Raw genomic sequence first — 27,551 nt, 5'->3', positions numbered from 1 at the left:
AAAAATATATTTTATTGATTTTTTACAGAGCGGAAGGGAGAGGAAGAGAAAAGTTAGAAACATCGATGAGAGAGAAACATCAATCAGCTGCCTCCTGCACACTCCCTACTGGGGATGTGCCCGCAACCAAGGTACATGCCCTTGACCAGAACCCTTGAATCCACAGGCCGACGCTCTATCCACTTAATGAAACTGGTCAGGGCTGATAAAAATACTTTATGTAAGTCTTTAATTTAATGGAATTCAGCACATCAATAAAGTTTTAACACATTATATGGGATGGGCAAAAGTAGGTACACAAGTGTCAATAAAGCTATTGTGATACTCATAACCTCCACGTTTTTTTCCTTAGGCACACTGTAAAACCTACTTTGCCCACCCCTGTATTCACTTATTTGTCTGGGATAGTTTTAGACAGCAGACTATACAACACTGTAACATAATACCCACACTGACACAGACTCCTGTCATTAGAAGGCTTCAAAGATAGGCAACAGGAATCAATGCTTTTTTATGAGTGGTAGATTATAAATTATGTTCAACCTTTAAGTTTTAAATGTGATAAACATACGCTACTTTTCTATCAGTAGAAAGTCATTTTCGGTTAGCAAAGAGGTAGCATATATAAGCAGCAGCAAAAAAGAAACAGTGATTTTCACAGTGACTTCATTTCTGCTATAGTAGTTTATACCACTTTCCCCAACCCCATTTTTAAGTCAGTGACAAAACCGTTTAGAAATGACACCATAGATGAACTTTATTTTAAAGCTCATAAAAGGCTTCACAATACCGGTAACACACAACCTACATTTCTTCCATTTGACACCTCCACTTGACAGTGCACTGTGTAACAAGTGATACATTTGAAAGATTTGCTCTGCATGCTGCTAACACATTTCACTAGCGCTTGCATTACTCAATGCATTTTAATAATATCAAAGCAAAAAGTCATCTTCTATTGGACAGAATTTTAGAAAGCCCTTGTGAAATCAGATTGTATTGTTTATAAACATCCACACACATGCTGAAATGGAGAGCAAGATGCAAGAAAACTACCTTGGCAGGAATAAATGCTTAATGTTTTTACCCACAGCCCTCTTGAACAAGCAGTACAGTTTGTTTTAGCTTTTTCAAAGAACAAGTCAATTTCCTCCTCAGTGATGGAAATGGTAATACTGCACAGAAGCTTAGTATGAATTCACAATTCCACAGGAATCTGAAAGTTACCAAGGCAATTTTCCCTTTTAGGATCATAAAGATTACAAACTTAAGCTTTTCCTTTTTCCATATAGTACACAAAAGTTCTAAACATTCTTAAAAAAGAAAATATAAATAGTCTCAGTATGTTATGTAGAGTCACATACTACAACAAAAATATTTTATTAATTAAAGGATGAAGCCAATTTAATGTTATCTAGTCCAAGTCCATATTAATGGAACTCTTCTCGTTAGGGTAACATTCACCATTCTGATGTGGAGGTTCAGCACCAAAATTATTTTTGCCTTGATCTAAATTGTCTTCCTTTTTATCAGTATTTGGGCCATTTGGAGTTCTTTCCAGTTTGGGTGATTCGATTTTTGGTTTGGGTTGTGTTACAACAGGTTCACAGGTATTACTCAACTCCTAAAAAAGGAAAACAAAGCTAGTAATCAGACTGACTCTTAGATCCATCTAGTTCATTTTCAATTACTTTCCTACATACTTGAACCAATACTTTTCTACCAACTCCAATTATACTTATCTCAAAGAATCCCATTTACTCATTACACTTGCTCAAACTATAGCTTGAAGCCTGATCAAAAGAGAAGTGAATATTATGTCTCATGGACTTGCTAAGTATTCATACATTATAATCCTCGCAATAGTATGAAAAGGTAGGAATTATGATACCCACTGATGAAAAAGAGAAATTGTAACTTTGCCTCAAGATAAAAAACAAAACCAAAGCTGGAATTCATTGTTGCCCACTGACTTCAAAGGCTCACGTTTCCGTAATGTTTACTGTGTCTGAAAATCCTTCCAGACAGAAGGCAGTTCCCTGTTTTCTTTTTCCCCTTGACTTCCTTCAAGCCTCAAGCACTTGGCAAGGCCTTCCCTGTTAAAACACTTACTTGGGTCCCCTCCACTGTCCAGAATTTCCTAACCCCTCCTAACTCTATTTGTATCATCAGCACTTTACAAGCCATCTCATATACTGCCATACATGTTTACTGTCAAGTCTTCTTCACACTAGCAGAGCAGGAACTTCCTTTGTACACTGGAAGTTTAGCACCTGGTACAATGACTGACACATGGCTGAACAAATACATTTGTTGAGTTAAATGAATAAAATGAAAATTTAACAGACACTTATAAAGTCTTTTAAATTTTGTGATTAAACCAAGAAATCTGGTTTTAGTCAGGAGGAGGTGAAAGACTTATGGGAAAAATGGCCATGTTCATGGTTCAAGTGATTGTAACTTGAGCCCCTAAGAAAACACAGCAATGAATATACAATATCACTCACCTTTATTTTTTCTTTAATTTCTTGAGCACGTATAAGTGGATCCTGATCGAGACTCTTTCTAGCCTGGGCATTCATGACGTTATTCATCCACTCCATCACTTCATTCACAGACTTCTCAACTTTCTTCATTTCTGACTCATCAATATGGTTATATTTTTCATCCTGAATGGAAAAAGCATGGTCATTCAGCAGAATTAATATTTAACATTGATAACAAACTTGACAAAATTTTCTATGAAGTTCAAATGCCAAAAACAAATTTCTCATTTAAGAACATCATAAACAAATGATGTTCACCAAAAAGGTTCCTCAACTTCGCTATTAGCTGATTAAAACCTGCAGTCCCATTTTCCTGGTACATAAAGACTTACACTCTTTCTGAAGTCGGCTGCTATCTTGGCGTAGTGCTGCAGCCTCTGACCTAGTTCTTCAAATGCTTTTGGCCGTTCCTCAGCTTCTTGAAATCGAACTTTAATTGGAGTGCCAATTTTCTAAAACAAATGTAATAAATTAGTATTTGTCGTCATCATATTTTAAAAGTCTATAGTCTAAAGCACAGGCACTGCTTTCAGAGGGGAAAGAAGGGCCTACCATTAATTCTTCTAACTTGTCCACATAAGCTTGTTTTGCTTGGTCCTCTCCTTCCTCATAGAGCCAGTCCTCAGTCTTGGTGAGCAGTTGCAAAAATTTTTGATGGTCCTGTATGTAAAACATGAAAACCAACATGACCAAGAGTCACAGTCAGAAATGTTAAATACTAAGTATCTGCTCTTATTTCAAGGAAGGCACATGGATCAATTGGATTCTCCTCATTAAAAAGTATGAAGGATCAACATACTCTACTATCAGCCCCATGCAGTATTTCCCATGAGGGATCGATGGTTATTCTTTGGCTTCTCTGTCTTTTACACTGGGACATCTGGGAATTTTTGACACTTACTGACTTACAATATTGTATCTTCAAAGTCTAATTATGGACAATTTCCACATTGAAATCTGAGTAAAGAAGAGCAATTATCTTCCTACTCTTCAAAAACAGTTAGGTTGTGATTAGTACCTTTCTATTCACTTCCACAACTACCAAGTACTGAAGGCAAATTAGACAAGCTGACAAGTCAAGCATGAAAAACTCATTCCCATCCAACTCATATAACCATGTACTGCTATTCTAGCCTTAGGTTTGGGCTAGCTCTACCTCAGAATCACCACCATAACCAATCTAGGAAATATTAGGGCAGAGATGAGAACTGAAATATCACAAAAATCTTAGGACTAAAATAGACTCCTAAGTTTAAACTCTTTTAATTTCAGAATTAATCCTTCAACCATCCTAGATCTCTATCTAGCCATTTTTTTCCCCAAGTTCCATCTTTCACAATTTTGCTTCTGGGATTTACTCAGAAGCCTACTGACTTTGAGAGCTTAGACAAGGGCTAAGGAGAATGGGGGCTGATAAACTTTGGATTGAATGAATAAACAAGATTTTTGGGATAAACAATAAGAGCAAGCTAGTCATAAAATTTTTTTTGAGGTCTCTGAAAGCAAGGGTTTTCAATTTATCTTTTTAGCCTCCGTAACTGTGAATGTCATAGGCTCTGAATATGATTGGCTCTTTCTTCTAGATGGTAAAAACTAAAGAATCCTTGGTATTAGCTAGATCTGGAGTTTTGTTTATACAATTTCTACTTCAAGTTCTTTAGTTTCCAAAAAGCTTATTACATAACCTAGTAGAGGTTCAAATGCTAAGTTTGATATTAAACACTTTATAGCTGAATAAAAACCAGACTCTAAACATACCTGCTCACAGATGAATTTTTCATATGGTCCGCACAGCTTATCCCGGAACTCATACACATATTCCTCCACTGCGTTTTTAGCATCGTTTCTTTCCTTCTCCAATTTATCCTGCATTATCATCTTACCCTGTCAGGGAACAGAAAAGGTTAATTCCAGCCTTCTGTTATCTGTAATAAATTGTACCAAAAAAATCAGTATTAACAGTTCTAAATTATACCTCATATAACTCTTACAACAATCCCTACAAAGTTCTTCATTTTCTAACATTATATAAAAAATTACATAGCTTTCTCATTTGATATTTAGTACTAAGGTGAAAAAAAACAATTCATGGCTTTTATATTATTTTGTCTTCTTTTATGGAGTTGCATGGTTGTCTCATCTTGGGATTAATATTGACCAATAGATAATGATCAGACCACTCTGCCATATTTAAAAATCAAGGATAAATTACTTATATTTATTGTTAAATTTCTAAACACAGTGTTCCTATCTGAGTCCAGAAAAAATGAATCTTAATCACCTCACACACTCTAGACTTTGGAAAAGCACGTTTTAACAGAAATATTCAATGTGGCCTGAAGTACCAACTGTACTGTGCCCAGTGCTAGAAAATACTGGCATCAAATTTCTTCAGAAGGACTTGGAATCAATTTTATACCAAGCAGAATGGTATAGATCTCTTTTGTTACAAAGATGGAAAAACACAAAATTTGTTTAAAAATTTTAATTAAGCCCTCACCAGGTAGCTCAGTTAGGTGAAGAATCATCCTGACATGTGAAGGTTACTGGTTCGATCCCCGGGCCAGGGCACGTACAAGAATCAACCAATGAATGGATAAATAAGTGGAACAACAAATCAATATTTCTTTCTCTCTCTAAAATCAATCAATTAAGAAAATAAACTAGAAAGCCACTGATCTTGGTTTCATCTTTGGTTTCATCCTACCTCTAAAACTGTATAAAACTTGGGATCTGAAAAGGATTACAGCCATTTATTAGAAATATGGACAACAGGACCAAACAACTAAAAATATTCTAAAATAAAAATATTCACTGGAAGTACCTACCTCTGTTTCAATGTACATGTTAAGCAGGTCTCTCCCCAGCTGATAGACCAAGTTGGCCTCAACAGGTAGCTCTACATTCACTACCTTGATTTTGGGTTTTTTAGCTTCTGGAGGCTGGTCAATTTTCTTTTCATTTGCCTTGGGAAGGGGGATAAAAAAAAAAAAAAAATTCTTAAAGAATCCTTGAAAAACAAAACGAATAAAACTCCTTATCATACTTGATGACATAGGCAAAAATAAAATCCTCACAACTATGAAATTGAAATGTGGTATAAGCTTATCTGATTTCCACCCGCCTGTTTTTAATCAGGGCTGCAATGACATATAAGCATGCCACACTCTCATTTGGGAATTCACCCGTACATTTCTTTCTTTTCATATTAAACTTAATCTCTCCTGCTAAAGCTTTTCTCCATTGGTCTTTACCTTTTCATCCCTTTAAGCAATATTTGTGACTCTGAAAAGTAAAAAATACTATTAAATTGCTGCATCTTTATAGTCTAGAATCCGACAATAACTGCAGACTGACCAATGCTAGCAATGTTAAGGTCAATACTATCTCTGCAATATATACATACAAGTCCTTATGTCCCAATATTATACCTGCCTTGATTACAATTAGCACCACACTGATGAGTGCCTTTCAAAATGTCCTACTAAATTTGGAGATTACACACATGTGTTTGTATATATACATATATCCCTATCCCTACTACCTGCGCTTCTGAGTCATATTACTTCTCATAAGCAACTCCCCATGGTCAAGAAATAAGTCTTAAAATAGCAAATAGAAGGATGTAGCTACTGCTAATAATTTATTGTAGATTTTTCAAAATATTTAAATACAGGGCTAAAGAAGTAAGCATCTCCTATGGCCTTTAATTTTCCAATTCCAAGCCTTTTCTGTGTATTTCCAATTCTGCAGGTTCCCATTTGCACAAGTAGAAAACAGATTGGAAGATAACAAGGAGATATATCACATGTACTCTGGTTGGCTGGTTTGGTCACGTAGGAAGAGAACCAGCCCACATGTCACAGAAAGCTCTGCCAATGGAAAACTTCGGGGAGCTATTACGATATTAAAATTCTAGGCAGTTTATAGAAAAAACTGGGACTTGAAAAAGGTTCAATGGTTTGCCTAAAATTACAAAGACAGAGATGGGATGAGAACTCTTGTTTCCCAGACTTCTACTTCAGTGCTCCTTAGAAATCCCACACCTCTGAACTGCTGTAAACTGTGTCAGTAGCAATGACCCAGTCAGTCTGCCTATACTCTAGTGCACAGGAGAACTCTCCAATATAATGTGCACCCTCTGGGGGCATGACCACCAGACGACAAATGGATCAGTTGATATCTACACTTAGCAAAACACTGGAGAACAACAGATGTTTGGGAAACGAATGGATGATAGTCTGTGCCTGACAGATAAGTTAGATTAAGAGTATCTGGCAATACAACATTAAACCAACTACAGACAAAACCAATTATCATCACAACATGGCATTTGACGTGGCATGAACAAGGAACCCTCCGAAGAGGTGTGTGAGAATGTTCCAAAGGGCCTGACGCTGGTGCTTCCCCCTACAGCTAAGAGCATGAGGTGCTACCAATGGCATGTTCTAGACAGGTATCAACATCATCAGCACCATCAGTTAATGTCAAAGTGAGTGAGGGGAGTGATGCTAAAATCAAGGAGCTATTACTACAACAAAGTAGTGCTGCTCCACTGACATCATTAACTCTAGCAGGAGAAAACAAGGAAGGCTTTCAGAAACTAGAACCAGGACCTATGCTTCACATCGGGACCCCCATAGGAGCAATCAGGACACAGGACATTCATAACTGGAAACCTTCCACCAAGTGTAAAACGTTTTTTGACACCAATGAACAATCCTGTAATTCATCAAGAGTAAAGAATTCTACATTCACAATGAGAAAACCAAACCATTAATGAAAGGTTAATAATTTGCATGCAACTTGCAAAAGGAATAAACTTCTGAAAATCACAGAATGATATGGAGACAAAGGAAACTTTCTAATATCCATCTGACCATGAAATTTAAAGGTTTGATTAGGAAATGACATTTTTAAAGGGACACAATGCAACTATTTAATTTAGCTTCCAACACATGCTGTGGAAACAGGGCAAATGAACAATTACTTGGAAAGCAATCGGGTTATTTCCAGATCATCCTAATTAATTTATTCAAATTTGACACGTGATTTGAAAGGAGAAGAAAGTTTACTAGACTCTTGGAGCCCATTTATTTATCATAAGACTAATTCAAGTGGAAACAAATCACACAGCTCTGGGATGTATCTATTTCTGCTCTTCACAAGTACTTTTGACACTAGAGAAGACAACCAATGCTATGTGTTCATCTCTTGTTGCTTGGTGCGGCAATAAAACAAGAGAAGCCTTCAGGTCTGAAGCAGGATATTCAATTCCCTTAGTTGAGCTTGAGTACCTTCAAACTGGTTTTAGTTGAAAAATACATAGAAAATCAACAGGAGAAAAAAATCCTACTCAGACTAAATTAAGACAATTTGGTGCTTGTTCTTGAAACTGCAGATTTAATATTATTAATGATTACATGTTGCAACACTGTCCAATGGAATGAACTAGAAACATCACTCACTTTGTCAGCATCTGGGGTTTTGTTCTCTTCTGAGGTAAGTTCTGGTGAAGGGGGAGACTGTGAGGTCTGTTGACCATCAGTTTGTACCTGGGGCTGTGTTCCAGCTTCACTGCTGTCTTGCTGGACATTTTTCTGAAATGAAAGCCCAGGCACAAAGGATGTAGAAAGCAGGTGTACTTGGAAAATGTAAAGGTTACAGGGTACCCGAGACAGTATGCTCAATTTCTGAAATCTTAACAGGTGGGGAAAGACACTGGATAAAAGCAAAATGAACACAAAATATCTGAAAACTTCTTTGAAATTTTAAATTCATAAAAATTATTCGAATGCCAGCACTTCATATAGTTAAATAATACAAATAGTTGGCATTTAATTGATGTGATGACAATAACTCTCTTTTAAAAAACTTCCACCTAGCCTTGAACAAATATTGACTCTCGAAAGCAAATAGGTAAGTTTACCCCAGGCCTGTCCCAGAGAAAAGCTTCCAAAACCTAATTTAACCAGGAGCCATCATGCATGTGGACATAACTCCATTTCAATGAACTGAACAGTTACATGAAAGAGCCAACCATCAGTCATTCAGGGGCTCAACATGACAGCTCATAGACACGCAAACCCCTCTGTCCCCAACACCTGTTGTCTGACTAGTTACAACCAAATGATCTCAGAATAAAGATTATATGCTACATGGTAGTGACTTCAATCCTTCCTGCCCCACCCTCAAGACTCTTCTCTGTCAGAGCTTTGAGATTCTAAGGCTTAATCAACAGCCAACATTTGACTTCACAATATGTGGTCTATGTTTTTTAAAAAAAGTGTTCAGAAGCCAGGAACTCCTGATATGTCCAGAAGGTCCTAACAGACTGACACAACAGGCATTAGAACAATGGTGTCTGTAACCAAATGAGAAAGAACACGGCCCTGGTCATTTTACTCATTGTACTGAAGTTTTTCTACATGAGAACAACACTAAGGCTCAGATACTAATGTTCCTACGTGTTCTAGAAATAAAGATCTCTGACCACTATTGCCAAATCTTAACTAAAACACTATAATGCCTGGGCCCTCATTTAAGCGATTTCTGATTATTATCCAGAAGTAAACTTAATAGCTGATCTATTCTAAAGTTTCTGAAAGGTCCTCTATTAGCACTCATGCTAAAGGAAATCTAAATTACGAACATGAGCAGTAACAACTTTCTGTGCTATAGAAAGACACTTACTTCTCTTCCTTCCTCCCAATACAGCAAACCATGAAAATAAAAGCAAATAAGTTCTAAATTGCCAAAACCAATTTTGACATTTTTTTTTAAAAAAAAATCAGCTTTAATATCTGGTATATATTTCACCAAATTTTTTGTAGTAGTTTTTGTTTTCCTTTTCCTTCATCACCAGCCAACATTTGACTTCGCAATATGTGGTCTATGTTTTTTAAAAAAATAATGCAAAGAAATTACTCCAATTGTCATATCCCAGTTCCAATTAATCATAATTCACCACATTCCAGGCTATATATTAACATCATATAGCAACTGCGAATTATCATTATCCAAAGACCTAACCAAAATTAAGCAAAACCTCTTAAAATTTTAACCCTTCTCATAGATTAGGATTAACTCAACTATGTATTCAAACTCAAAGGTTCATCCACAAACTTACCTCAGCCTCTGGGTTTTCTGGAGGTCTCTGGCTGTGACATTCTACATCCGCTTCAACAGAAGGCAGCTCACTGTTCTCGGCAGGGACTTTCTCCACCATAGACGCTGTAGAGATGGTGAAAATGCCATGCGTGTTGACTCGCACTTTCACTTTCACTCTCGATTTTTCTCCATCTTTCTGTGCAGAAACATTCTGAACTATGAAGCGGCCTGAATAAAAATAAATTGACAATTTAAAAACTAAATCTACATCTCTGTAAAGATAAAGGCTTCTTTACCCTGGCTGGTGTGGCTCAGTTGATTGGGCATCATCCTATGCACCAAAAAAGTTGCCAGTTCGAATCCCAGTCAGGGCACATGCCTGGGTTGTAGGCTAGATCCCTGGTAGGGGTCCAACAGGAGGCAGCCAACTGATGTTTCGCTCTCACATCGATGTTTCTCCTTCTCCCTTTCTCTCTCTCTAAAAACTAAGAACTTAAAGCTTCAAAGTACTGCTATTCCAATACCTCCCCATTCTCTTTACCTATTGTATTACATTTAAGCCATTTAATGTATAGTATAATCATAACCTCTTAAAATAGACAAGCCTCCAATATAATTATAATATTTGGGCTTAATCTTAATATGCTGTGAAATGTCCAAAGGCCAAGGACACATTTGTGACTGTTTTTATTTAACATTTATGACCTAGCCATTATGTGTAAAACACTAATAATGACCAGTAGTCACTACCTCCTCTCATCCTACTTCTCCAGGCAGGTGAGCACAAACTACAGGTGAAAATCCATTAGCAAGTGAAAGGCTGAATGTTATCAGGCCATGCTGCATTTTCATCCTACAGGGCTTTCAGGGAATATGTTTTTTTCTGATTGAATAATCAAAACAGTTTTCTAGGTTTTAAGTAGGTAAGGTGAGCTAAAAACCTTTATCAAAGCTTGAAATTATTATGCACAACAGAGTAGTTCCAGAGCACTAAGGAGGAGTTGAAAGCTGACGCTGACCCAGATAATCTGGGCTCGAATCCTGGATGTGTGACGAGCTGCAAGTTACTTGACCTTTTCATGCTTCTATGGATTAAGCTGATGTTTATAGTGAGCATGGAAAACTATGGAACCAAGAACTGTCAGTGACCATCTCCACCAACAGTAGTACTGTTACTCCAGAGATTACTGAATCAAACTTAAGTAGTGTGAACATATTATGTGCAAAGCGCTATATGGTACTGAACAGCCTTGTATTTAAGGTGCTATCTACACAAACACAAGGAAGTTACAGTGAGAGATGTTGGAATAGACCTTTGTTAATGATTAATTCACTAGTTCAGGAAATGATTGCCATTAAGACCCATTTAAAGAACAGCATTTATGCCTGGCGGGTGTGGGTGTGGCTCAGTGGTTGAATGTCAACTTGTAAAATCAGGAGGTCACGGTTCAATTCCCAATCAGGGCACATGCCTGGGTTGTGGGCTTAGGAAGATGTCTGAGGCTCTCCCACAGATTCCTAGAGTTACTGTGGGTCAAAATAGATGTACAGTGTCAAGCCTTTCAAAGAAAAATGTACCAAAAAAGATGTACTTTTTAAAATATGTAGGTATATTTGAGAAGTAGCTCAATGGTTGCTAAGCCAGGTTTTATATTGGAATTCACCTAGAACTGTGGTCAGCAAACTGTGGCTTGTGAGCCACATGTGGCTCTTTGGCCCCCTGAGTGTGGCTCTTCCACAAAATACCACGGCCTGGGCGAGTCTATTGAAGAAGTGGTGTTAGAAGAAGTTTAAGTTTAAAAAATTTGGCTCTCAAAAGAAATTTCAATCGTTGTACTGTTGATATTTGGCTCTGTTGACTAATGAATTTGCCGACCACTGACCTAGAAGAAAGGTTAATGTTAAAAGTAGGTGGTAAATTCCTTAAATATAGACAATACCAGAATAGGAAAAATGCCTATATGTTCTTATATATAGATCCTTAACAGCAGCACTAACTAGCAAGTCATTTTACCTCTGTAGGCTAGTTTATTTATCAATAAAACAAAGATTCCTCCATCACCATTATCCTAAATTGAAAATGCCTTCACTTGGAATTATGTTCCATGCAACACTGCTAAGAATATGAAAAAGTTTCAAGTTTGTGCATGAAATTAAATCTTAAGAGTAAATACACCGTTAATTGCTTTACCTATTTTTGCTTCTGGATATGGAACTCCTTGAGGATCAGAATAGAAAGCTTCCAGTTCAAAAGGTCCGCTTCTAAAAAAGGTGAGAACTTTGGAGAAGGGAGCAGCATGGTTTCGACTGAACACTTCGTGAACACTAGAGGAAGGAAAGGCAGTCAGCATGTCAAGTACTTAAGCTTACTGTGCTACATAAACAGAACAGGAACATTCCAAAGTCTGTATCAAGTCTATCTCACCATTTATAACACCAAAATGACAGAAATACTCTCTGATAGGTTTTGTTGTTGAAAAATCCCAGTTAGATTAATTAGACACAGTAGCATAAAAGTCATTCTTTTATATTAAATCACATTACCTAAAAGTTATTTTCTGATACATACCCTTCAGTGTCTTCTGAATCGTGGCTCCAGACCAGAGATATGGGAAAAGGAATTGCATCTGTGATGGAAAACTCTCTAACTTTAAATGCTGGAGACAGGATTGCACACTTCAAAAAAGAAAGATAGAAAGGAAGAATTATCATGAGTACACGAATAATTCCACTCACCTTTTAACAAAACTCAATTCAAACTGGATGAATAGGCTTAAATTCAAATTCCAAATTGCTGACAGTATATGTCAACTATAAAAACATCCCACAGGTTTCTGGGAATGTTAGCTAAGGAGGCATACCCCTTAGGAAAAAACTAAAACAAAAACCCCACGATGGTTCCTGATGATACGATAACCAGTAATAAATAGCTACAAATTCTTTCTTTTTTTTTAAGTTTTAAAGGGTAGTCCATCTAAATACCTTTCTCCATAGAATCTCTTGCTTTATACCAGTGGTCGGCAAACAGCGGCTCGAGAGCCACATGCGGCTCTTTGGCCCCTTGAGTGTGGCTCTTCCACAAAATACCACGGCCTGGGTGAGTCTATTTTGAAGAAGTGGCGTTAGAAGAAGTTTAAGTTTAAAAAATTTGGCTCTCAAAAGAAATTTCAATCGTTGTACTGTTGATATTTGGCTCTGTTGACTGAGTTTGCCGGACCACTGCTTTATACAAAACAAAAACAAAAACCTATGCTGCCCTAGCTGGTTTAGCTCAGTGGAGAGAGCGTCAACCTGTGGACTGAAGGGTCCCAGGTTCAATTTCAGTCAAGGACTCGATCCCTACTGTGGGGCTGGCAATCAATGATTCTCTGTCATAATTGATGTTTCTCTCTCTCTCTCCCTCTGATATCAATAAAAATATTTAAAAAATAATAAGCAAATAAAAAAACCTATGCTAACCAGATCAAAACTCAAGCATATTAACTTGAAACTTTAGTTAAAACTATTTATTTGACTATAATGTCCTAAATATAAAGTAGTATTAATTTTTTAAAATCACTAACTTCCAGATTTGGTGCTTTTGCTTTATCAAACGCCAGGCCTCTGAGCTGGCTTCTTACTTGATAAGCAGGTTCAAAGCAATTTGGAGGGGGAGCAGCTCTTTCCTAAAACCAGTTAATGAATACCCTAACCCTGAAAACTTCCCCCCACATCAATTTTGCATTGCACCAGATTGCCATTCAAATTCGCACCTATGTGCTTTGTAACAATTGTGAGCCCCGCACACCCTACAGCTAATTTCTGCATTAACAGCCATTTTCAGTGACACCCTAGAATCATGCCAGTAGTTTCTCATGCCCAGTTTGAGAAACACTAGTTCTGTAGTCCTTTAAATTTCCTGGATCTTCTACGTTTGAAGATCCTCTTCTTCCTATAGCCTTATGGACTTATTTAAAAGTAACTCCCCTGTGATATCTAATTAGGCACACCATGATACAATGAGGTGGAAGAGGTTCTGGCATGAGAGGAAGAGAAGGGCTTAGGAAGCATACCTGCAGTGCACAGCCTCTGGCAACTGCTTCATCTGCATTGAGTGTTGTGCTAACATCTTTTCCAAAGAATCTGGCAATTTTTTCTTTCACAGCTGGAATTCGTGTAGCGCCACCAATTATCTCAACAGCACTCACATCTTCTACTTTGAGCTGAGTCTGTTCCATCAGTGAATAAAGGGGAACTTCTATCTTTTGCAGGAGTTCAGCACAGAGTCCTTCAAATTGTGCCCTTAGTGAGTAAAAGGAACACTTTATAAGTCTTAGAAAAATTACCTAAAGGCCAATATCTTGTTTTAAACAATAAATTCTATCAACCTGGTGAATTTCCTTTTTTTTTTAATCACCCAAGTTTAACTCTTGTAATTTGCAACTTTAAAAAATATATATAAACAAGTGAAACAGGTGCAGAAAGGAGGTGGGGTGGAGGAGAAAAATTAGTTCTACTGGGTGCCATTGGAAAAATCACTTTTACATTAAGATTGAGATTTCACTCCTAAATGATTTCTGTGATCCAATTCTCATTACTCTAAATATTTATTTCCATTGACTTAAAAATATTTTTGTGAAATATTTGGTGAAACCACTATTCAATTACTGGCCCAGAAGTACTAAGAAGTGGAAAATACCGAAAAGACTTTCATTACATCTTTGCAGAAGTGCCCCTAGCTCTGAGGGGGTTGGTTCACAGTCTGTCCAGCAGGCAGTGCACAACTGTGGGCCAAGACACATAGCACTACAGTCAGAAACAACCCCTGGGCTCTAAGCCAGTCAGAGCTCTTCCTATTTACTCTAGCAGATTTCAGAACGCACCTGTTCATCTTTCCCAACACGTCCTGGTCATTCATGAAACACTCAATGCTCAGTGGCAGGTCCATACTGTTGGAGCTCATTAGCTTTTTCAATTTCTCACACTCTTGATAGAGACGAAGAAGGGCTCGAATTTTGGATTTTGCATCCAACTTGTACTTAGTTTTAAATTCTGCACAAAAATATTCTACTAACTTTTCATCGAAGTTTTTTCCTCCCAAGAAAGGATCAAAAGCTGTTCCCAGTACCTAATTTAGTTAAAACAACAACCTGGTTATTTTCAACCATATTTTTTTACTACAATGTTAAACATTCCTACTCAAACAACTTAAGACTAATAGGCTCAATACTTTTATCTAAATGACAACATGAAATCCAAGTTGTTAGGAGAAATATAACTAAAATTCAAATGAAATACTGAATCTCTAAGATAGTTTTGACCTTTAATGATTACATAGATGACCTGAAAAAGCTTTTCTTCCCTAAACAAGAACATTAGAGCAACAGTCTCCAACCTTTCGGAACTCACGACCACCAGTGTGGTCCGCAGACCACTGGTTGGTGACGGCTGCTCCAAAGTTTCCTTAAACAAGTGGTCACCAAACTTCTGGACCACACGGACCACCAGTGGTCCGTGGACCAACCGTTGGCGACTGCTGCATTAGAGTATGCTGAGCCATCATCTTTGGGAACAATTCTTTATTCATACCATTACCCAACACTCTTCATTACCAAGAAGACCATAGTCAAAAAGCTCAGTAGCTTAAGGTAATGACAAATATAACATTTAATAAGTTTTGGTCACTTAATTCCCATTTTTTACTTTACCTTCAATTTCGCCTTGTTAAAGGCACAGGCAGACACCTGAAGAGCTGAGTGTCCCATATCAACAAAAACCACTATCCGAGGTTTCTCATCCAGGCCTGGGAGATCGGGCTTATAGATTCCATAGTTCAAAGCAACTACAAAAAAATTAACTGAGTTTCAATTCTTTCATTCAAGGTTTCTTAGGAATTGCACTGTTATGATATAACTAGTGTCCTGGTGCATGAATTTGTGCACACTGATAGGAAATTAATTAGAAGAAATATTTTAATATCACTATTCGTCCTTTCTCTGTAATAGAAGCGTCAACCAAATTCACGATCGACAATGACAGATCGAAACATAATAGTGTGATTGGCGCCAGCAAGAGCTTTGTATGTATTGCACATGCACGAGTCAACTTAGCCTTATTTCCTATCTAATAAGAGTGATATGCAAATTAACCATCACTCTGCTACACCACAAGCCACGCCCACCAGCCAATCAGGAGCGAGTATGCAAATCAACCCAACCAAGATGGCTGCGGCCACAGAGCGAGCAGGAGGCTTGGGTTTCCCCGGCAATGGAGGAAGCCAAGCTTTCCTCACACACTGGCCAGCCCAGGCCTCCACTCAAGGCTACAAAGTTTCAATTATAGAAGATAAATAAATCCCAACAAAAATGGCGGCAGCCACGGAGCTGGAGAGAGCAGGAGGCTTGAGTTGCCTCCGGCGATGGAGGAAGCCAAGCTTCCACAGCCCTGGCTTGCCTTGGTCTCTGCTCAAGGCTATAAAGTTTCAATTATAGAAGATAAATAAATCCCAACAAAAATGGCTGCCACCACAGAGCAAGCAGGAGGCTTGGCTCTGCTGAAGGCTAAAAAGTTTCAATTATAGAAGATAAATAAATCCCAGATACCAGGGCCTCTGCTTGGGTCACTGGGGGGCATGGCCGGCCTGCAAACCACCACAGGACCCTCGCCCAGGCTGCCCCACGGGAACCCCCACCCTGATCCGGGACACCCTTCAGGGCAAACCAGCTGGCCCCCACCCATGCAGCAGGCCTCTATCCTATCTAATAAAAGAGTAATATGCAAATTAACCATCACTCCAACAAATAAGATGGCTGCCCCCATGTGGACACAAGATGGCCAGCCGGGGAGAGCAGCTGGGAGGGACCAGGCCTGCAAGGGAGGACAGTTGGGAGCGATCAAGCCTCCAGGGGAGGGCAGTTAGGGGTAACGAGGCTGGCAGAGGAGGGCAGTTGGGGGCGATCAAGCCTGCAGGGGAGGGCAGTTAGGGGTGACCAGGCTGGCAGAGGAGGGCAGTTGGGGGCGATCAAGCCTGCAGGGGAGGGAAGTTAGGGGCAAACAGGCTGGCAGGGGTGCAGTCAGGCATCAATCAGGCTGGCAGAGGAGTGATTAGGGGGTGATCAGGCTGGCAGGCAGAAGTGGTTAGGGGCAATCAGGAAGGCAGGCAGGCGAGCAGTTGGGAGTCAGCAGTCCTGGATTGTGAGAGGGATGTCCGACTGCCTGTTTAGGCCCAATCTTACCGGGATCGGGCCTAAACGGGCAGTCGGACATCCCTCGTGGGGTCCCAGATTAAAGAAGGTGCAGGCTGGGCTGAGGGACACACCACCCCGTGCACAAATTTCGTGCACCGGCTTCTAGTATATATATAATAAACTTGCTTAATTAGACCTGCTTTCTGATTTACCTAGACTTTTTCCAGCCCAGTGAAGCACCCAACTTCTCTTTCAGGTAATTGTCAGCAACACAACAGTAAATATCAACACGAAGCATATTATTATAGGTCACGCAGGGAGAACAAAGGGTAAAATATTTAACTGCAGCAGTGTTTGACTATATTCTGTGCAGTGAGAAAACCTGAAGTCATTTTCAAGGTCCACCATTTCTTACTTCTTTTCAGTCGGGTCAAGTTTCTAAGCTTTCTAAATCTCCGTTTTCCAGCTAATGAAAAGAAAATAGGATTCCACCGAGTTTCCTATCTACCTACTCCAGGACTTCTGTGAGGATCAAATGAGATGAGGCACGTGAAAACGCTTCAAACATTTGGTTAAAGTGTAAAATGTTTGCATCTGACTATAAAGCAAGTCCTGTTCCTGAGCTAAAGACACACCAAGGAGGCTAGTCGTTAGGGAGAGGAAGCCAGGCGTTCCTACATGATGTCATTACCCGGTGCCCACAGCGACCGTTTCCAGACTGGGCTGGGCTGGGGGCTGCATTTTGCACCATGGGGGTTTTGGCAGCGTGGGCTGCGATATGGTGGGGTGTTACTCCGGGGTGGTAGTGGAGCCTGTGTCCCACTTGGGGGAAGCTGAGTGTTGGTTTGTCGGCGCCAAGTCCATGGTGCCATTTATTTTTAAATGGCCAGTGTGCTTCATGGCAGCTCCTGTGTTGAGCATCTGCCCCCTGGTGGTCAGTGTGTGTCATAGCTACCAGTCAGATGGAAGGACACTTAGCCTTTTATATAATAGATTATGTATGCAGGAAACTTGACTATACTTCAAACACTTAAAGCTGAACATACTGCTTTTATATCTGACTTCATATTAGTTTTCTTGGTATTGATTACCCTTTTCTGATTTTAGAATAATGCTCTATCACTTTTTAATATATGGAGAGAAGACATACAATGACATGCAACCACAAACAGTTATTAGACTCATTACACAATACTTACATTTTAACTACGACCTGCTAGGACACTGCTCGTCCAGAAAAACTAAGAATATACAATTACAGTAACTCTATTTCCTACCAATTATATTTAGACCCAAGGCAAATAACTGATCTCCCTTAAAGCGTCTGTTAGCTTTTTCTGAACTTTGAAGCTACTGTTTTTCTAAACATTTATACCTAAGAAAACGTCTTTGTTGAAACTTTAATTTAAGACTTAAGAAACTACTGGAAATGGGCTGAAAAAAAGGCTTATTTGTTTTGCCCAACAATAATATGTAACTACTTTTTATTCATCTGAGATTGTAATAAACTGATAAAAGCTCTAGGAGGTAACAGTGACCACTTTGCTCAACATTATATCCACACCTCAACCCGATGCCTAGCAAATGATACAGCTTAGCATTTGAGAGGATCAATGCCTAACCATATATATTCAGGAAATATAGGAGGAAAACTTTTTTACTACACCAGTAATTGTAGTCAAGGTAGTTGTGAGACCCAGAATCATAAGATTTGGAGAAAATTTGTTCCTTAATTATAAAAACAATGTAAGAAAATTTAAAAACTAAATCCAACACACCTAATTCAAAAAATAAATATACACAGGGTAGAGCAAAAGTAGGTTATAGTTGTTTATATGGAAACGAATACAATAAATAATACAAGAATAACTGTTTTGTGTACTCACAACTGTAAACCTACTTTTGCCTCATGGGGTGTGTGTGTGTGTGTTTAAAAGAATTTTCTAATGAAAACAGGTTAATAAATCTGAGAAAGTGCCAATTTCTCATTAAATGTAAAGCTGGAAAGCTGAAGTTGTGCTTTCAAACCTAATACGTTTTTTAATAAACTGTATTTCTACATCAATGTGAAAAATTGTTTAGTAATTGTTTCTGATGTGTCTTAATTCTAGTTATGATAGTATAGTCACTCCACACAAAAAGATTTTGCTTACCAGCTGTCATATCATTCATGAGTCTTAAGCAGTTGAGACCAACAATTTGTGCAGCATCTAATACAGATCGCCTCTCAGCATCTGTGAAGAAAGAGGGGACCTAAAGACAAGAAAGAAACGAATTTTAAAATACTTAGAACACAAGAATATATACAAATTCCTTATAACAACTTGTACTAAATTCATAGGTGCCTTAGCTAGGTCATAAACCAGAAATAGACCTTTAGGCTTAGTTACTTAACATTCAGAACAGTAACTTACTTTTGAAAAGATTGTCCTAAACTTATAATATCAAGAGATGGAGTTTTTTATGGTGTTGAGTGAGGCACTTCTAACTAGATTATTTTTATCACTTTTCTAGGACAGCATTTTAACTAGGATACTCAAGAGCATATAACATAGAAGCACTTAATTAGAAAGTACATAAGAAGACTTGGTGGCTTTCACATTTCCCCCCCAAAGTATTTGTAGATGCTTCAGAAAGAGACAAAGACAAGAGCCAATGTGGGTCTCTGCTCACCTTTCAAATCAGAACACTGCTTTCATCAGTTTTTTTCATCAAGTTAAAGAAAAATAAAAAAAGGAAGGACCACTGATTTATAATTTAACTAGAGGCCCGGTGCATGAAATTCATGCATGGGTAGGGTCTCTAAACCTGGCTGATGATCAGGGTCGATCAGAGCCTGCCTTCCCTGACTGCAGGCTGGAGCCTCCCTTCATTCCGCGCCACCCCCTGGTGGTCAGCACACATCATAGCAAGCGACAGAACTCCAGTCTCACTCCCGTGGGGACACTTTGCATATTAGCCTTTTATATATATAGATTCTTTAATGTCATAAGAAATTAATGTAATTTCTCCAAGCAACAGGCAGACAACCCGCTGGTAGATCATATTCTGTCTTACAAGGGCAAGAGGAGAAATTTTAGCTCTCTCTCTCTGTTCTTTCATATCCTAGACCAGGGGTGGGCAAACTTTTTGACTTGAGGGCCACAATGGGTTCTTAAACTGGACCGGAGGGCCGGAACAAAAGCATGGATGGAGTGTTTGTGTGAACTAATATAAATTCAAAGTAAAGGAGCAGAGGGGAGAGCAAGAGAACCCTCTGCTCTTTCGGCTCCGCGGGCCAGATAGAACAGCCAAACGGGCCGGATCCGGCCCGCGGGCCATAGTTTGCCCACAGCTGTACCTAGACTATACTGCCATAAAGGCTCTGACTAGTCTAGGCAAACCACCCAAACTATGCTATCCCACAAAGACCATGGTGTAGAAGAGTTCATAAAGTTACCCTAGACATTTGGGAGAAAAGAATTTAAAACTACTTTTTGGTGTCCAAATAAAAGGTGACCTTTGTCCATTTCAAATAATTCTTGATAACTTATCAATTGTCCATTGACGGTAGTATGCTGGCTAGTGCTAAAAATCTAAGTTTTGTCACTACTGGTAGGTTACATTTTAAAACTTCTAATGCACTAGTTCTCAAATTGAGGATTGAATTTAGAAAAGCTCTCATATATATATACAACTTGTCTAACGGTGAAGTAACTATTAGAATATCCCCCATTCTACTAATCAGTCTGTATTTTCAAAAAGCCTCATGGGAGATTTTGATTTGTATCTCCAGTCAAGAACCTTTGCAACTTTTGGCTAAAAATACAACTCAAACCTCCTCTGAAATAATCCTGACTATGCTAACAAGGCCCATAGAATTTTGATCCCTAGTAATAGAACTGCTTTCACAAATTGTATACTTGAGAGTAACATAAAGCAGGTTAAAATAAGACACATTGTCTTGCAGAATTCTACTTACTGAAATAACACAATCTGTTACTGGTTTCTTGAGGTTGTTTTCAGCAGTTTCCTTTAACTTAGTCAACAGCATGGCTGTTATCTGTTCCACACTAAACAGATGTTCTTCATCCATGTACATTACCTATGTCGAAGAAAGAAAATGTTTTAACTAGTGGTAGTTAAAGTTACCTGCTAATATTAACTTCCAAATATTATTACATATTCTCTTCCAGAAAATCTCTATAGTTATAATTGTTTAGGGAAAAAGAAAAGGAAAGGGGGAATGGAAAGGAAAGGGAAGCAAAGAAAAAAAGGAAGAAAGAACTTTTCCCTCTTGATGAAGAGGAAAATAAAAACTAGAGCAGATTTTCCCCACCCAAAGTACTAGTCAAAACATTATGGAAGGTAGCAAATTTCTACTTTAACTAAAGAGCTGAACCACTGGGTTAAATATTATTTTGTGTAGATCATCAGATGGGTATGCTTCTGCAAGTTTAAAAAAAGATTTCTGGTAATGTTACAAGGCTGTGCTCCAAACAATGCAACTGGGCTGCACTGGACAGACTTTAGTTTGACATGACAACACAATTTAGGATTTTTAAACACCACTAAATTTTACAATTGTCAAGAAATTACAAGAAACACAAATTAAGTTACAGCAGTATAAACTGTCTGAATAATTTTCAAAGACAATTTAAAGATATACCTAAAGTTTAAAAGAAGCTAGGTAGAAAACAAAGGAATAAAAAGACAATATTGTACAATTAAGAAATGAGAGCTAACTTTTCATTAAGAATTAAGTACCTTTCTCTATAGATGAGTTAGTTTCCTATTAAGACAATAAGTTAGTTGCTCAATTATATTACCTTTATTCCAACGCCACCATTTTTCATCTGAACCAAATCATAACTTAAGTTTTCCTTCTCTTTTTGAATGAAGGGGTCATTAAATGCTCGGCCATGAAATCTCTTGAAGTTAGACACTGTATTGTTTGCATGAGTGATTTGCTGAACAAGAAATTAGAGATTAAGTTATTTCCTAATTTCAACACCTATTAGTATTAGTACGTAAAACAATTTTACAAAAAGTCTCTTGTAAACTCAAACCATATGGTTACAAGTAACTTTCCCAGAGTCCTGAATTTCCCCATCAATGAATGGACTTTATTCTTTCTCCTTTTCCTATAGGTAGGCAGTGAGATGGAACAAGAGGCAGTATTGTCACCACAGACTAAAACAGATTTCAAAATCTGCAAGATATACTTGTACTTCATTTCATTCTTGTTCTTCTCTAAACTTGTTTTCCACCCATTGAATGAATAAATAAGATCAAGATGCACTACAGTCAAATTACATTTTTTTAATAAAGGGTTCATTGTTATAGTCTAATAAATTGCTAAGTGGCCAGAATAAACATATGTACCACAAAATACCTGGATTGCTACTTTTCCAACCATTAGCATGCAATGCTAATTATCTATACCAAAAACCAGAAGAGGCAAGGAAAATTCAAAACTTTCTGAATGACAACATTTTCAAATGCATGTACATATTTTTTTCTGATTAAGCTCTGGATTAAGAAGTCCCACTTCACAACATTGTTTCATGCAAAGACATCAGCAGAGAGAACCTTATTTAAAATATAGAAGTAATTAAAATAAAAGATTAAAAACTAAGTTACCAGGTCAAAAATACCAAAACAGTTCACCAATTACTTTTTCTCTGACCTCCTTTTTTTAAAGGGAAAAATACAGGTTGGTAGCATTTATTTTCAAACGATATTAAGTAAAAGCAAATTTATAATCTAAAATTCCTGTGATTCTATAACTGAGAAGAAGAATGTCTAATAATCTACAGGCCAGATCTGAGCCTCAACTGATTCTCCTCACATAACCACAAAAATGCAATAGAAGTGTCTCTCTCCTTTTGAGTATGCCATTTTGAGTATGCATACCTATTTCTCTTCTCTCCTTTGTTTTTTATCTCTTTTGTCTTGTTATCTCTTCCAAATAACCATAGTATAGTATTCTAGGGTTTTGAATTTTATTTCTTTTTTAGCAATACTATTTCCTTTTTTTAAAAGAATTTTTCATTATCTCTCATAAAGCCTCTCAAAGGGCATTTCATTTTTTTTTTTTTTTTTTTCTGTATTTTCCCCCCCACAACTCCAGGAGTTATAAGATGAGGCCTAAGCGGGAAGGACATATGTACATTTCCTGGTCACATTAAGTAGTAACAGGTGAAATTAATTTCAATAGCTATTTAGCCTAATACATCTAAAATACTATCATTTCAACATGTAATGTAAATATTGGTGAGATACTTTATAAAATGTAAAGTATCAGTAAGATACTTCAGTTTAAGTGTTCAAAATCTCATGTGTGTTTCAATTCAGACTAGGCCCATTTCAAGGGCTCAGCAGCCATGTATAGCTAATAGCTGCAATATAAGAGCACGGTCTCCCTCTAGACAAAAAATTCTCCCAGTCACACCTTAATTATTAAGTAACCTGAAAACACTTTTAAACACAGAAATTCTAGAAGAAACTTTTAATTCTTAAATGAGTGTTATGCGAAACTTCACATAAATTACGTAAGTTAGAAGGTAGTGAAGTTACTAAAAATTAAGGTTGGCAGATTAGACAGTAAAAGCAGATCTTATTCTCTCATTCAATAAAACAAGAAGGGAACAGAAGGAAAAAATAACCATTCTAAGTAAGGGCTGATAAAGATACTCACATTACATTTTGAAAACTCAACAACAGATAGGCTTAGGTATTTCATATTCCTGCATGTCCTTGAGATTTCACCTTTAAAACCTCCCCTTTAAACATTGACCAGAATTCTCTTAAAGAACATACCTGATTTTTGGCTGCAACTCCAATTGTTCTGTTTTTTGACCCAAATGATATGACTGATCTATAAGAAATAAAAAACATTTTTAAAAGTTTTTTTAAAATGTGGACATTTTTAGCTGACAAGAGAGAAAATCTAATATAAAGTTCCTACCCACGGTTTGGGGCAGGGAGGGGAACAAGTGTAGCACAACTCTGGAGTCTAAACTTTGGTCAAATACTCAGAGGGGGTACAGGTCTGTCCATTTAACTGCTACTGAAAATCCAAACTAGGTGGCAATCCTACTCCCTTCCTCTAGCCCCCCAAAATAAGTCTGCCCATAGCTCAGGGGACAGTTTCCATGTGTATTTTTACTTCACATTTCAACTCTCCAAGCCCCATTATTAGAAGGTTCTGAAAATGCTTTGAATAAAGGGTATTATTAACTTGGCCCTAGATATAAGCTTAACAAAAAGTACGGTGTAACTCTACTTCTCAGTCACCAAGCTGTACAAATCTAAATATCATTGTTACTTCTACTGCTGTCCTGATAATAACATCTGCCTCTTTAGTATCACAAGTTTTTCTATAAACCCACACAAGTGGGCCTAAGTTATGCTTGTGGGGTGTAAAAGCACAAAAGAGGGTCATTCATGGAAGATTCTACTTCAGAAAGCCAAGTAAAAATGATGCAGAGAAGTACCACAGCAAAACTGAGTATAAATGTAAAGAACCAGTTACATTGTCACCTTGGAGAGATGAAAAGTGACCCATAACTGCGATAGCGCCTTCCAGCGAGGGAAACAGTGTGGCACAGAGCGGACACACACAGGGAGAGAGTCACAAGGAGGTACTGTAGGCGAATTAGGTTTTAGGTTCCAGAGCAGGTAGTAGTAATGGTAAAGAAGATGAACAAAATGGGGACATACTGAGGGTATTGAGTACCAGGCTAAATAAGTTTAAATTTGCTCTAACACAGACATCCTAGACCTAGATTTTCTGAGCAGGTGTCATGTAACATCCCAAAGGCTAGGGAAGTGTTCAAGCAAAGACTAGAGCTTTTACGATAACTTCCCAAACATTCTAAGTTCAAAGTAACTATACACTTGCAGAATGAATTTACTCATTTTCTAAGGAAAATCAAATTAATTATATTAAAAAGAAAATTACCAGTTGCCAATGCAGTTGAATCAAACATCTATTTTATCAAAAACATTAAAGGGAATTCCAATACTGCCCTCAGTTTACAGTTTTGAGAGCCATAACTGTTGTCTTTTAGTTTCACAGTGGTCACTAAAGCCACATAAACAATTCTTTTGCTGCCTTCAGTTTTCTTTTTTATAGGGATCAAAGAGAACAAAGATGTCAACTGCACCTAAGCACGGAAGCCTGAGAGGCTGTCTTCTTCCTCACTGTACTCCAATTACAGAACCCTTTGCCTAGCTAAAAACAGGCTTTCGAATAGGTGGGTTCAGCGTATGCTAAGGGAATAAGTCTTCCCAGTGCTGCTAGTGTTGTCATGTGTTTGCTTGTTTTGATTTCCCATTAACTTTCATAAATGTTCACCTCAACTCAGTGATACAAGCCCAGTCATTTTACCTTTCCGTTTAATGTTTCATTCTACGACTTTTATCTTGGGTTTAAGGCATTTGAAAATAAATTAAGGCATTAAAAATAATAACCTACGTTAATTTCCCTGAACTGTAAGCAGTCTTTTTCATTAACACATGTGGCATGTTGTCTTCAGAAAATAAGCCCGGTGAAAAGGTTGCTTTTTAAAATGTCACCCCTTGCCCACTCCACGCTGCTGGTGAATAGAACATTTAATTCAGTAACGACTTCCATCTTATTAAGTTCTAGCACTCTAGCACAAAAGTAGGCTATTTTTACTTTCTCTTCTTTAAACTGTGAAAATTTAACAACTAAATTAGAATAATATTTAGGATTCCTTTTTCATAAAGTGAACAAAAAGGACGTTTCCATCTCCCACAGTGAAGCCAAGCAGAGGACAGCGACTTCAGGAACCAGGAGAGCGAGCAGGAAAGGGTAGATTTATCTACTAAAGGAGCGGCAGACAGGCTCTGGAAGCTTCCAGTTCATTTCGAGATTCACCACGCGGAAGAAAGCGCTCGCGGCGGGGCTCTCGGAGCAGCCAGGTGCGGGTGCGGGCGGGGGCGGCGCGGAGGCGCGGCTGCAGCTCCGCTGGGAGAGTCCAGGCGCGGGCTCCGCCGCTGCCCGGCGCCCAGCGACGACCCAGGGCGATTCAAATCGCGGACCCCCGTGGCTCCCGGAGTCGCCCTCACCGGTTCCGATACCATAACCAGGCCGTGGGCAGGCGTCCAGTAGGCCGCGCCCCGAAGCCCCTACCCCCTTGAACAGTGTCGCCCCCACGCCGCGCTCCACCCGCCCGCTCTCCGGGCCAGCACGCCCCCAGGAGCCCCTCGCGCCACAGCTCGCTCCGGGGTCCTTCCTCGCCCAGCACCCCGCAGGGTCCACTTACGGGGTGCACCGGTCGCTGAATTCGTTGGCGATGGTCTCGATGCCCCCGGCCCGGGCCACCGCGATGTAGCAGCTCTGGGAGCCCACGTCCAGCCCCACCACCGACATGACTGGCTGGTGGTGCGCCTCCGCCCCGAGTCTGGGTCCGGGTCTGGGTCAGCGTCCTCCGGCCGCTGCGCGCGGCTCCCGCGGGGTCCGACTGCTTCTCGGTCACTGGGCGCCCTGGCTTCCCCGGGACAGCGGCGGCTCGCAGAAGGCTCACCCGGAGGCAGGCGGCGCCGATTCTCCGCGGGCCGCTCCGGCTCCGGCCTGGATCCGCAACCGCTGGCTCGCCGCTGCGCGCCCCAGTTCCGACCCAAAAGGGGAAGTCTCAGCTCCTCAGCTTTATGTATCGCACTGATCAGAAGTTTCCAGAATCTGCGGCATTTACTCACCGGCGCCTCCACCGGCCCCTCCACGTGCCACTTCCGCTTCCTTCTTCTCGAGCCTTCTCGAAAGATTCCACCCAATGGGGCCCTGGTCCCTGCAGGGATGACCGTCGTTGCCATGGCGCAGGAGAGCCGCTCCCGAGCTATTGGCTCAGCCGGCCAGGCCACCCGCTCAGGCCTCCTCCCTCCCTCCTGGCCCCAGGCTCTTTGCTGTTAATCCAGCGGACAATGAACAATGACTCGAAAAATCGTCATCTTCGTGGTTTACTCGTGGGTAACACTGTCCGACCCCTAGACTCTAACGAGAGACTGAGGGGAGTGAGAGGACGGAAAAAACCCCCAAACTGAGGGGGGCGACCCATTGTCAGGAGAGCATATAGGGAAATGTAGTCTAGCTGGCTGTCCGTGTGCGCCTTGCATGCTGGGACCTGTAGTCTCGGCCGCGGTGCGTTCTGGGACCTGTCTTTGTTTTGTAGAAATCTCGCGAGAACCGACTTTTCTACGCTTTTGCCTATGTTCTGAAACCTTGGCAGTGCTGTGTTGTGTGCTGGTTTGTTTTGTATTCATGTCTGATATTGTCTAGGTTACCCCACAACGGGGGATTATGGACAAGGAATTTCCATTTAAACCGAGAATAATAAGCACAGGTTTCTGTTAAATGTTCTGGTATTCATCAGCCGGCAAGTTATTCTTTTGTGGAATGAAATATCTGGGTGTTTGTTTTGTCACATCTTTTTGGATGTGACATGATTTACAATTCTATCTGAGGTATCACTTGCTACTTATTTTTGGTATATTTGACTTGCGCAGATTTTGTTCTGCCCTGCCACTCCTAGCCATAGATTAATTATTACATAACGTTTTATTTGTTTGATCTAAAACGCGCTTTTTTTTTTTTTTTGTCTCACCCTGAAAAGCAATATTCTTGTTAACTTTTCAGTAAAGACTCAAGCATAAAAAGAAAAGAAAAAAAAATGTTGGAGCTCTGCTAGTATTTCAAGTCTTTTATACCCTCCCGCATCTAAGT

At 39.2% G+C, this 27,551-nt stretch overlaps 1 protein-coding gene across 1 annotated transcript; it reads right to left on the bottom strand.

The window, feature by feature from the left end:
* Window positions 1-26,589, bottom strand: HSPH1 (heat shock protein family H (Hsp110) member 1). Its single transcript, XM_080661733.1, has 18 exons — window positions 26,098-26,589; window positions 23,624-23,681; window positions 21,631-21,771; window positions 20,784-20,906; window positions 18,976-19,075; window positions 15,344-15,477; window positions 14,519-14,763; window positions 13,709-13,937; window positions 12,226-12,332; window positions 11,848-11,981; window positions 9,676-9,884; window positions 8,015-8,146; window positions 5,375-5,512; window positions 4,305-4,430; window positions 3,099-3,206; window positions 2,879-2,998; window positions 2,508-2,669; window positions 1-1,624 (listed from the first exon to the last, which is right to left on the bottom strand). Exons 1-18 carry the CDS (start codon window positions 26,202-26,204, stop codon window positions 1,415-1,417), a joined length of 2,583 nt encoding a protein of 860 aa, XP_080517859.1. The 5' UTR covers window positions 26,205-26,589; the 3' UTR covers window positions 1-1,414.
* Between the last annotated feature and the right edge of the window lie 962 nt (window positions 26,590-27,551).

The sequence above is a fragment of the Plecotus auritus genome (genome assembly GCF_963455305.1).
Source record: "Plecotus auritus genome assembly, chromosome: 3".
In the NCBI taxonomy this organism is placed as follows: Eukaryota; Metazoa; Chordata; class Mammalia; order Chiroptera; family Vespertilionidae; genus Plecotus; species Plecotus auritus.
Note: the sequence above shows the minus strand (reverse complement) of the source record. Positions and strands in the feature narration are given on the sequence as shown.